The sequence below is a fragment of the Larus michahellis genome, chromosome 3, assembly GCF_964199755.1.
Source record: "Larus michahellis chromosome 3, bLarMic1.1, whole genome shotgun sequence".
Lineage (NCBI taxonomy): Eukaryota > Metazoa > Chordata > Aves > Charadriiformes > Laridae > Larus > Larus michahellis.
Genome location: NC_133898.1, coordinates 67,167,095 through 67,180,146, shown reverse-complemented (window position 1 = coordinate 67,180,146; position 13,052 = coordinate 67,167,095). Strand labels below are relative to the sequence as shown.

At 41.1% G+C, this 13,052-nt stretch overlaps 1 protein-coding gene across 21 annotated transcripts in view; it reads right to left on the bottom strand.

Moving 5' to 3' along the window:
* Positions 1–12,599, bottom strand: part of REPS1 (RALBP1 associated Eps domain containing 1) — a 63,703-nt gene extending 51,104 nt beyond the window's left edge. For 17 of the 21 annotated variants that reach the window (XM_074580566.1, XM_074580582.1, XM_074580568.1 and 14 more), the window contains exon 1: positions 12,214–12,599. In XM_074580566.1, the coding sequence (XP_074436667.1) occupies positions 12,214–12,366 (153 nt within the window). In that variant the 5' untranslated portion in view covers positions 12,367–12,599. The remainder of the gene's footprint in view (positions 1–12,213) is intronic. The other 4 variants (XM_074580575.1, XM_074580576.1, XM_074580578.1 and 1 more) reach the window with 1 other exon arrangement.
* Between the last annotated feature and the right edge of the window lie 453 nt (positions 12,600–13,052).

The following is a 13,052-nucleotide window of genomic DNA, read 5'->3' as shown; positions in this document are numbered from 1 at the left end:
TAAAAACATTTCACCTGCTTGGAGACAGTTACTGAAGCACCTACTGTCCCATACCAGAGGGTGGTAAGAGGCAAGACTTTAAGACAACTTTTGAAGGCTGGAAGTTACAACACACATGGTGTATGCTGACAAGAGGGGGAAGTGAAAAAGCCAAAGGAGGACCTTCTGTATCACCTCATCTGAACTAGAACATTAACGGAAGACTGTTCACTAAAAATAAATAAATAAAAATTTAAAAAATCACATAATGATACAAAGCAAGAAAGAAGAACTGGGATTCAGAATATACATTTTGGTCCTGATTTTATTAACACATTCTTAATTTGAGGTATTCTGGTAGTCCTACTGTGACTTGGCAGGAATTTTTGTGCTTGTATTGTTGGTGTAAGACTTTTTTTCTTTAATGAACAGAAAGAAACCCTATGTAGAATTACAGAATAATTGAGCTTGGAAAGGTCCTCTGGAGATCATCCACTTCGCCACCCCTGCTCAAAGCAGGCTCAGCTACAGCAGGTTGCTTAGGACCATGTCCAGTTGTATGTTGAGTATATCCAAGGAGGGAGACTCAACAACCTCTTTGAGCAACCCCTTCCAGTGTTTGATCACCCTTACAGTAAGAAAGTTTTCTCTTACATTTAAATTAAACAATCCCATGAACAATAGCATGTAAATCATGCACCAGAGGTGCAAAACAAGTTTTCACATTCATTTACAATATTTGATACAAACTTGAGTTAAACCAGACCATATGAATATATTTGTGCTTCAGTATTTAGTACATGATTTTTGAGTTTTACTGTGCATATTGACAATAACCTTTTAATGGAAAGCAAGCAATACATTTTAAAAAAGCTAAGTTTACTTCAGATAAAAAAGGTAAAAAATTAAACAGAATAACCTACATTCAGTTTTACGTTATTTAACAAAAATGTAACTGACTACAGATTGATTTTGATTCACAGTTTAAAATTAAAAACATTATCACGTCCACAATGTTATTTCTGTATCCCATAAGAATCAATTCATTGATGAAAATTCTAAAGCTCTTCGCAAACTTAAGCATTAAACAGATATGACAGGATGTTTTCCAAATTAAAAGTTTATTGGAATACAGCCTCAAATTGGGTACTAGAATATGCTGTCCTACAAAGTGCTTGCCTGAACTCATGTAATCCACTCATCTCAGCTACAGCAAAAATTAACCGTATCTCTACGGTGTAATGTAGTATCAGGATGTGTAAGAGAAATTGAAAAAAAAGTACTTCCTAATCATTGCTATTGTAGCAGGAAAAAAACACCTGACCATCACTACATATCAAAGTCTCCTTTGCGCTTTTTTTCCTAGATTGAATACATTTCTCTCCTGACAATTCGCTACCTTCTAATCTTGTTACTCTGCAACCACTGTTCAACAGATCAATTCCTGTCACTTCATTTATCTCTATCTGTCTCACTAATTGCAAACCACATCCTCACACAGTTTTCTAACTACAGCCTCTCACCTATCACCAACTGGACAAAGCATTACTGATTAATTATTCATCAAGATTTTTCAACTTTTCTTCAGAAAAAAAAAATCTCACTTGACAAGTAGCTTCTAAGACACAACAGTTGTTGACAGCATAGGAACAAGACAGAACTGACAAAGATCCTTCTTTTGATCAGTTATTTTTAACCAAGTCAAGTCTCTGACCCAGTTCTCTGCAAGGCTCCACAACCTTGGCACATGATGGCACACAAGAAAAAAAAAGCTGGGGACAGGACAAAAAAATGCCACTAAAAAGCAGTCCAAGTATTGCTCTGAATTCTATCTTTCAGCAAGAATAGCAGTATACGACAAATATTTAAACAGTCTTACACCTATCCGAAGATCATATGCAAAATGCATTTATGAAGGATATCAAGAACTGCTATACTTAATTCAGTAAGTGTGAAGTAGGAAACGTTCACGTGCTGAACAGCAAGAATAACATTACCACTAATACATACATTTATCTTATTAGGTACTTAAGAAGCACAGTAGTAAATATACTTAATTAGTTGATACTAAGAACTCCCAGGCACAGGGTATATTTGGGATGTTGTACTTTGTTGCATAACGAATTGTAAGGTCTTCCTTTTAAGTCTTACTGACTGTTCCATGAAGATGAATCTCAGTCAATGCCACAAACCTGGCTTCTGAACAGAGGCCTTTAAAGAAATAAAAGCAATAGTATTGGAGGACTTCCAAGACAACACACGCTCTCTGGCAATGAACTATTTAGAGTCTCCTACTGTCTGAGCCTCTCCTAATACTTCTCCACCCTTGATTTTCACACTGCATGTATCCACAGTGGAAGCAGACCGCTAAAACACCATCACGAAAAAAGCCCCTACTCATCAGCTCTGATAATTAATTCTCTATAGATACTTAGAACTAAACTTTCCCATTCTAAGGTCATTTGAAGTTCAAACATACTTTTGTTTCAATCAAATGAAATTTCAGAATTAATCACATCAGAAGGAAGGAAGTTAATTAGCTGGTCAAAAAATGAACCAGTATTTTAAGCCTCAGAAGAATGATTCTGCCCCTTACTTTGGGATCTGTTTTACAAGGATGTCCACTCCCTGAGTAAGGGTTGGCAGATTTAGAGTCATGCTTTCACTCTGGTAATAGAAAAGCAGCAAACAAAAACCACTGACAATTTAAAACGGATTTATGACAGATGCACGTAATAAATATGTATCTTCACAAGTGAATACGTTGAACACCACACACAAAAACCCCACAGAATTTTTACCTACTGTAGTACTTTTTGAACCAGTTACATTTTGTGTGATTCCTGACTTCAACCCATTCCAAAAGGGGTCTGCAGCATCTTCTATTGTTCCTGGTAGCACATATGTTCATGGTGGATTAGCCTCACTTATCAGAGACACTTCCTAATGCAGTAGCTTTGATTTTTCCATTTGTAATCAGTTTGTGATCTTGCTAATAGCTGCTGCAAAAGCTGTTACAAGTCAAACACATGAATCTTACCTGCAGAGCTCCAGTGGTTCCCTTCTTGATTTGGTAGCACATGGTAAACACCATCAATTAATCCACAAAGATGAGGTAGATGCACCCTACGTGCAACTACAAAACAGTTCAAGATATTGATTTAGAGGGCCCATTTCTCCGAAGATCTAGACTGTCCTACTCTACTATAACCCATAAACAAATTATTGTCAAATACCCTCAAAAAAAGGGCAGAATAAATAAGCATATTCCTTTCTGACATGTTCAATAGCACCAACAAAGGAAAATCCAGCCAGATGAACACTCACTAGAAAGCAACTACTATCCTCCCAAGTAAAAAGCCATAGCTGGAAGACCTCAAGGCAGAGTTATCTTTGCTTGCATTAAGATTCTCTCTCCTGTTCTTCTGGCAGAGTCGGTGCTCATGAGGAAGGTACCTTATGAGCAGCAGTGGTAATAAAGCAGCAAGAAAAACTGGAAATAAAAACAAAACACCAAACCTGAAGCAGCAAAAGACAGCCTGGGGACCTACAAGAATAATTTTTAATTCTCAATACATAACAAGAGGTTCTTTTAAAAGGAGATATTCCACATACCTTTCTCCTCTTCCTATGCAATTTTACATTACTGCTTAACCCAAATAGCTCCTCCCTTCTCTACTCTCAGCTGCATAGTTCCCCATTCCTGAGCACTAGCTGTTGCTCATCTGTCTGATCACACAGCATGACGACTCCACTCCATAAGCCAGCAAAAAGTTAGTGTCACTTATCTGCTCTTTTATTAAACTCAATCTGTCTACTGTACAACCAATGAACACCTCAGCAGCTACAAGACACATGGGAACATGTGTCTGGTAGCAATTATTTGTTCATTTGACTCTAAACTTCTTGTAAGGCTGCAGCCTCAAGAAAGTTGTGTACTTTGCATTTACAAGGGGTGGAATGCATTGAAATTAGGCACCTGAACAGAACACCTCATCAAGAGCACTTGCAACTCCACCTTCTTTGCCTTGCCCAAAGAAGCCCTCCTTAGAAGGGAAAGATAGCTGCCTGATACATGAATATAAGAACTGCTCTCAAAACAAGGGTGTCTCCTTTTTCCTGGTGGTGCCATGAAGAGTTCAAACAATAGGAGATGAAGAAACACACTTAAGCAAGAACTGTCAATGCCCAAGCCAGTCTGTGATGATTTGAGACTCCAGGATGACTCTTTAACATTCAAGTGGTTGCATTTTCTGGAACAAAAAGGAGCAGCTAAAGTATCATATAAGTGCCAAGAAAGCACCTAGCTTCAGCAGGCATTAGAGAGGTATTTTACCGCAATAATATATTTAGTATTTCAAATTACCACTGCAACAAAAAATAATGCAAGGGAGGTCACATGTTATATTCTAATTGTGGATGCTCCTGCCAAGCAGCATTAAGTTGAATATTCTTCCTGCAAAATTTCTACTTAGGTGCTAAATGCTGAAGACAGTGGCATTTATATAGACGTTTTGATTCCTTTCAGACCTCTAGTGACTGACATCCTTTGCTAATAATTAATTTCTTACTTTTTTGATTTTAATATTTTCTCCACACATCACCTTTTATCACTATGCCAGAACAAATGTAAGACATAAAGGCCTCCAAGAATGGACACAGGCTTCTGGTTTTGTGCTAATGTAAAATGAAGATTAAGGCACACTCTAATCCCAGAATTAGTGGTCCTGCTGTGGCCTGGCCAAATAGAGCATTTCCATACAAGTCCACCTGAAGCTACTGTGCCCATTACTTTACACTGCTTTCCCATCTCAATCTGTTTTCTTCTGAGGATCAATCTGACCAGCATTAATTAATTACTTAGCTTTGCACTGCTCTCCTTTTCCCAGTAAGGCTTTAACAAGTCTTAACAATGTGTCTATCAAAGTTTAACTTAGTTAAAATTCTAAAAACTGCACATTTATAGAGCTACATTTGAGACTCAGAACACAGCTGCTTACACTAGGTCTTAAACGATTTCAGACATTTTAATTCAGAAAAAAACGAGTCGTACACACTGTTGCAGTAAGAACAGACTTTTCTACAAAATTCACAACTAATAGTCCAAAGCAGGAAAAAGTTAGCACCTGATGTTAAATTCTACACAGCTCTGTCATGGTCACCCTTTTCTGGGATTTCTGAAGTTGAACGACGTATTTGAAACTGAGTCTACTAATTGTACTGTTACCATACTTCAGGAGCATTTTAGACATCAGAAGTCAATCATTCCAGAAATTCAGGTCAGTCTGTCATCTTTTCCAAGTCCTTTAAGCTATCAAAACACAGTTCCTATACACAGACAGGTATGCCTAAGTTATAATGTATTTTTGTATAACAAGTGCAGGGGATAATTTAACTCTTTAGTGGAAAAACAAGCAAGTGACAAACATGATCACCAACTTAGTATGTTATTTTAGAAAGAATGACACCACTGGCTTAATAATATCCCTATGGAAATGGTAAAGGAAAAAGAACAAGTGGGAAATGTATTCTTAACACTAATCATTACTGGAACTCCAGCAAGAAAAAGCTGGTAGTCAACTTATTGCTCCCACACTCACTTCTGACTTCAAACTCATGTAACCAAAGAGCAGAACTCCAATTTGAAGTCTAGGAATTCTACAAGGAGAACTAATCTAAACAGCAAATATTTATGACCTGTCTGTAAGGACTAATATTTTGAAAGCTACCAAATATAATTGAAAAGTCATAGAGACTGCCAGCAAAGTCCTATAATTTCACAGTATCTACAGTAATATTTATTGAAGATTAGACTAAGATGAAGGCATGTTTGCCATTTTCACAGGCAGTCAGTGAAGTGCTCAAAACTTCTAATACAAAAGAATCACCTTTACATGAAAAAGATCAAGTTTACAATCCATAATTTTGTACAGCTAACTTGATTCTAAGACAGCTGCATTTTCCAAAGGCCCTGATATTTCTGAAGAGATTTTAGAATTCTACCCAGTGGTGTCAGAATGGACATTAATCATCCCTGCTGTCAGCTGACGGCACATTTAAAAAGAAAAAAATAAACTGTTTTCAAACAAAGCTGAGTTGTGATACTTGAAATTAGCTGAGTGCTGTGCTGGCATATGGAATTATGAAGGAATTATTTACTATGTAAGTGACTATACAGTATGAATGCCAGTCAATTACACTGAGAAATCAGCTGAAAACAAGTCCAATAGACCTAATCTACAGTACTAAAGTTTTACCAGTAACTTCCTGCCTTTCGTTTCAAAAACAATGATTATTCTCTGACTAAACACTGCTGAGATATGAGACTACTCAAATGAATTAACTGTAAAAAAAAAACAAAAACCAAAACACAACACAGTTTGCAGCCCACTATAGTCTCTGTGAAGGTAACATTAAAGTAAACATTTTTACTAGAACTCTGCAGAAAACTCAAAGCACAGTTCACAGGATACAAAGCAGACTAAGAGCCATTTCTAGCACTAGCAGAAAGTACGACTGCTTATATATCTCATCATTACAGAGGAACAAAACTAACCTACCGCTCAGATGAGAGGAAAAGAAAAATACTCTATTACAATAACATTTGAGGGGGAAAAAATAAATATGTAATTCACAAATCAGATATTCTTAACTGCCCATCCAGGTACTGTTTGTATTTACAACAGATTTCTAACAGTTATTTCCTAAACAAGAAAAGAGATACAGCATAACATATATACAAACATCCTTTAAATATGTAAATACTATATATAAATGCTATATATAAATTACATATGATTGTAATCCTAAAAGGCTACAGACTTATCAACATTATGGTGCTCAGGCTAACAAAATACCAAGAATGAGTAAGAAAAATGCTATAGTTACACATTTCTACATTGGAAGAATGCCTTAGTAATGACCTGTTTGAGTACCGCCTCAGAAGAAATCTAAACTAATTTTATTTTAAAATGTCATATGGAAAAGCTGTAAGCTTTAAAATAAAAAACTATAAACCCAAAATGTATGGATTGGATTCAATTAAGTGATCTCTTTTTAAAATTTCAGCTTGTTTGCAGATTAGGTAGAGATCAGTATTAGGAGAGAAAAGCTTTTTACACAGCGTACTTTTTTTTTTTTAAAGATCTGAAAGTGCCATGTATTTTTAAATATACACTGAAAAGAAGGCATGAGATTTGCAGTGTATAAGGAATTATAACTTCTTACCCCACCAGTTCTGAAAAGATAATAAATTCAGCAAATTAATCAGAACAAGGCTGAGTCTTCTGCATGTCTCTACCACACAGGTAATCCTGAGCATGGCTCAGTTTCCATTTGCAGTTGGCATTTAGTAAATTCTACTGATTTGATAAAAAGGTACTCTTTGTGTAGGAAAATTCACTGAAACACTAACTGCAACAATAAAATCACTGTGAACAAGTTTTTCTTTTCTTAGATCCCTTTCTCTCTACATTCATTCTCCAACAGAGAGGCCAATATTTTAAATCAAGAACCTGCAATTTTTTTTTGCCATGTTCTGCCTATGGATTATAATTCCAATTATAATTGCGCCACTTGACACAGATGAGCTCTGACATCTGAGGAAACTACCATTCCATGTTATCCATTTCCCTGCGTTTGCCAAAAGCTGTCACTCCAAGAACAGCAGACGACAGCATATGCCTGCACCTCAGATAGTTTTCTGCACAGTGCAGAAATTGTACCTGATGAATAAGGCTTTACACTAAGAGTCTGAACTTTACAATGAAGCATCTACATCACAGGTATGCACTTTCTTACAACTTTTGATGCGAAGGCAGCAAACTCTAACAGAGAGTTGAGGTAGACAACCAGAGACAGTAATTTTTTTTCATCAATGACACAAGAACAATCAAAACTAATCTGTCTGTAAAGACTTCTTAGAAATGAAAAAAAAAAAGCTTGAAATTGGCTAACAAGACTCAAAAATAAGCTTTAGACTAGGTTTTTAATGGGCTAATGCAAGCATATTGTTAATTGAAGAAACTGGGCATAACTGTACAATTCATCTGTCATTTCAAAGACTTTCTAACACTAAATTATAAGTCAGTTAATGTTACTGTACAATGTCAACACTGAAGATGACAATTCATTCATTTTAGAGAAAGTACATTAAAATACTTGCGTATTTGGTGTTTTTTAGTGATGTATTTTGAAGCAAGATGCTTTGACTCAATTTCAGATGAGTATCATATGCACAACTGATTTGCTTCTTATCTTGTAAAGCTTCTCTGATTCATAATCAAAGAAATAAGTGCAAGTTCATAAAATGTTCTGTGATTAAATCACCTAAATAAGAATTCTACAAACTGAAAAAATGTCACAGCTATTATATTAATCCCATGCACAAGTAATGAACTTCACAATACGTTTTTTGGCTGACTGTAGCTTTTACAAGCAACTTCACCACCAGTACAGAGGCACCAACAACTGATTTCAACAGCATACCTACATTAGCATTTTAGGTCAGAAGCAAAACATGCTTCTGAAGTCAATTTCCTGATCACCCTCACTGCTCTGGTTCATACTGTGCAGCCACTCCAGAACAGGCAACTAGATTTCTTTTGCATGAAGCTAACCTATAAGATACACCCTAGGAGTGCACCTAATGAATCTCAGCTAGCATTCAGTCTACAGGACCAAGAACTTTATCAAAGAAATGCTTCTGAAATAAATACACAGAGTGGATGGCAGCTCCTTGGGATCACTTGTGTTGTGTCACACTGCTTGCAAATACAAACACTGATGAACAAGCAACTGAGGCACGAGCTCAGGCAGCTGAATCAAGTGAAAAATAACTTGACAAAACCCCCTAACTTTTGGCTGAACAAGTTCCCTGAACCAGCTCACTGTCAAATGAATGTCTGTGCCAGCATCAGGCACCTCCAGCTTCTTGTGGATTAAGCTACCATAAAACCCATGCCAGGTCACAGCTGAATTGCTCTAGAAAGAGGAAAGTTCTCCTCTTCCCCTCCATCAGCAAATGGTTTTTCTGCCTCCCTCCTCATGCCAGTACTGACATTCATTCAATCCCACTGTTAGCTGATGCAGAGTTAAAATCAACAAAAAATTGTGATTCATTTTCTACCTGCATAGCCCCTGATGACAGTGTACAACAGCATCGGACAAGGACTAATGCCTTTGCAAGGCAAAGCAGCAACAGGAGCACATGGCTGGGGGAAGAAGGAAGGTTGAACCACCTTCTTCAGTAGCAACTCACCATTAGATCGGTTTAGCTGCAATGTGAAACCACACCCTGCAAGCAATTTAAAGACTCATATAACTTTTGTGAAGTAGATGGACTTGTTTTCCCAACAAACATACTACTTCTACTCACTGTTCTATGCAAATCTTCTACCTTAATGCTAATTTCAAGGATGTGCACAAAAAGGCAGAAATATGGGTTAATAAAGGTTGGTGTCCTCACATGTGCAATTAAGGACATAAGACAATTTGTAGTATTTTTGTTCAGGTAAGAAAGCTGTTCTTTTATAGATGTGTACACTGAGTGGACACACAGCTTTTATTTTCCAGGGTCTTGTCGCTTTGTGAGCATATGATTTGTATACAGCAACCATAACTGTTTCAGTCTTCTGTACATTCATTTGTTCCCATTTAACAGGCAGCTGACAGTGTCCCTTAGAGGCAGAAATGAGAATGATTAGGAACAATTAGCCACATGGATTAATTTTTCCTGCTGCCAAGACAGATATCTCACATAAACATAACTCTTTGCAGGAAAGGTTGCATGTGCGTCCAGCCTTTAAACAACAGATTTGCAAGCAAAACAAGTTGTGGGTCTTAAAATGCACACACTTTCATTTCCAACAGAATTAGTTCTGAATCATTCAAAGGAATCTACAGACCTGTACTACTGAAGAAGAAAAACTTCAAGGTAGCTCCTTGGGACTACTTAGACCCTGTGAGTTTCAAGAGCGGTAATTTTGTACTATGCTTTGCACACCTACGAAGGGACTTAGCATTCATGTGACTAGTACAACACTTGCATTCCAGGATTATATAAGAATTGTGTAACTGAATCAAGTTCCTTTCCCCACAAGCATCAGGTGCTTCAAATGAAGAGGTAAGAACATAGCACCACATGGTCCAAAGAAAATTACACCTCCTTCACAGAGTTTCCTTATTTCTTAAACTGTATCACCTAGGGGTGTTAGTGACATAGTCGCAGCTTCCAAAGCATCAGATGCTATTTCCCTTGGAAGAGCCCCCATCCAACGTATTCATGCCTGTGTTAACCTGAGGTACAGACACACTTCGAAGAGAACATAATGTAACTAGACAACTAGATTCTCTCCCTCACGAGTACAGGGTACTTTACAGGTGACCAACAGTGATTGCACAAGACATTTGTAATGGGTCAGGCTGCTAAGGGCATTTTGACTTTCTTTGTATTATTTACAGTCTCATTCCTCAGGCAATCTAATATCTTGTTTGCTGTTTTAACTGCAAGGCTTTCCTTAAGATCACTACAGTGATAAGCCAGGTCTGCTGCTTGAGTTAATTTATTTAGAACCCATGGAATGATGCCTGAGTAGTTTCTTGTCTTCAGATGCAATCTACTTTGCAAGAAAATATCTGACCTCCTCTGCAACAGATAAGGATATAATCCGTGGCCACTTGTATTCAAGATTCCAAGTCTTTCCAAGTTCTTGCACTAAATCCCTGCATAAAATAAAATCTTTTAGCACTAGACTACTTTATCTTTACAGTGATCCAGACAAGTTTGATGGAAAATAGATTTTAAATACAACAAACATGCAAACATTGAACTTTCCTGAGATGATTTTTCTGAAATTGGTTGGCCACACGTGAAAAGCAGCAGTGGGCGACCCTCAAGAAACCTCACTCATAATACTGAGCGCACAGACTCTCTTACCATTAAGCCCAGTCTAGCAAGTCATCAAATAAGATTACTAGTTTTACCAGTAAGAATCATTTCTTATTCAGCCCTCTTCCACTTTTTTGCATCTTAAACTCATTTTAACTAACCAAGTTGCTCTTAGGAGCCCAAAGGACATCAACAGTAGCCCTAATTGAGTATAAGTACTCTCATGAAATCTGGTACCAAACTGCAGAACGCCGAAATTCGTGTACTGTATTTCTGGCTACAGTAACTTTAATGCTTTGTTAAAAGTGCTGCTTATCTCACTAGACTGAGGATGAAACTACATAAAAGGCAGTAGGGCTCTTTAGACACGCTTTTACCCACAGCAGCTCAAAACACTGCATAAACTTTAAAGCACTGAACAATAACAGAGGGAACTGCAGAAGCAGCAAATTATTACAAATAGCTGTTCATAAGAAGATTCACTGGGAATACTTTCCTCAGATAATTACACAGACAGAATAGAGCAGACTCTTCCTTTTCTATGTCGGTAGCTCTGCAATACTGCTACACCTTTTAGACATAACCTGGCCAAGAAAATAAGTGCTAAAACTGTACACATACGTATTGCAAGTATGGGCCCGTGTCATTCTCAACACCACATCTTTCATTGTTAGAAATGTTTTGATGACTACAGATAAGTTAATACCTGCTGGGAACTGATGTCCAAAAAAGACTGCGTGGCTTAGGTGAAGTGGATCAGTGTCAGTAGCCCTCAACGATACAAACCCAGATTTCCTCCTGCGGTGCTTTTCATCAGCAGACTGTGGGACGAACCTCCCCTGCATCCCCAAAATGCTTTGGGGTTCTCGTGCTTTGGATGGCCTCTGCCGACACGAGGCAAACAACACACTTCCCCACCAGTTGCTGGAGGTCGCCAGCAGACATTACCAACAGCCCCTTCCTAGCCTCGTAGCCAGAGGCCCCACAAGCACACAAGCGGGGGCCTGCTACAGCCATGCTCGGCGCAGCAACTGAGCTGCACCCCCCGCCCTTCCCTCTCCGCCGGAGAGGCTCAGCCTTCCTCTCCCGCCGGGGCTCAGGTGGCCGGACAAAGCTCCCGAGCGTGCTGGCGGCTCCCGCTCCATTCTCCCCGCCGCCGGCGGGACAACCCCTGCCCAAAGGGCTGCTGGGCCGGGTAAGGGGGCGACGGCCGGGGCGAGCGCTGCGGAGGGGAGGGGCGGCAGCCCCGGACGGGGCCATCTCCCCGCCGGCAGTCACGGCGGGGCGGGGCGGTGCCCGGGCCCGCAGCCCCCCCAGCCCCCCGGGATGGCCCACGGCGGCTATACCTGCATGACCACGTCGTTGGGCAGCTGGGCGGCGCGGAAGAGCTCCAGGACCCGCCCGTTGGACGCCACCTTCTTGGTGCTCTCGGTGTCGCAGTAGGAGAAGAGGTCGCAGTAGTAGCGCTGCTCCGCCTCGCTTAGCGTCAGGCCCTCCATCTTACACCCCGGCTCCGCTCCGCGCTGCCGCCGCCGCCCCGCATCCAACGGCGGCGGCCCAGCGGGCGGGGGAGGAGAGGGGCGGGGGGGGAGAGAGCGCGCGGGGCCGCCTCGCGCCGCCCGGCCCGTCGCGCGGGGCCGGGGCGGGGGGGGAAGGTGGGGGACGCCGCCGCCGGCCGCCGCGCACCCCAGCCAACCGCCGCGCGCGAGCGGCTGCTCACACCTTCCTTCCTTCCCTCCCCCCGCGCGCCCGCCCTCCTCCTTCACCAACCGCCCACCCGCTCCGCCCACCCGGCCGCGCGCCTGCGCGCGCCTCCCTCCCCCTCACAGCGCCTGCGCCCGGCGGCGGCGGAAGCGGCGGGCCCCGGCGGGCGGGGTTAGCGGGGAAAGAGGGCCACCAGCCGCTGCGGGTGCCCGGATGTGCGGTGGGCCACAGCGCCCCCTGTGGGCATGGCGGTGCGGGGAAGCGGGCCGGGTCCGGCGGCAGCAGCAGCAGCTCGCCTCAGGGGGACCCCGGGCTCTTGTCGGGGGAGACTCCGCCTTCCTCCGGATAGCGGCCTTGGCTCTGCGGGTCGCCTGCCGTGCTTGCAAAAGAAGCTCCACAGCGTTCAGGTCTTGGGATCTGGAAATCAGGCGAGAGCGGCTGCCCCAGCCCCAGCCTGCTGTCCTCTGCGCGGCTGGGAGCA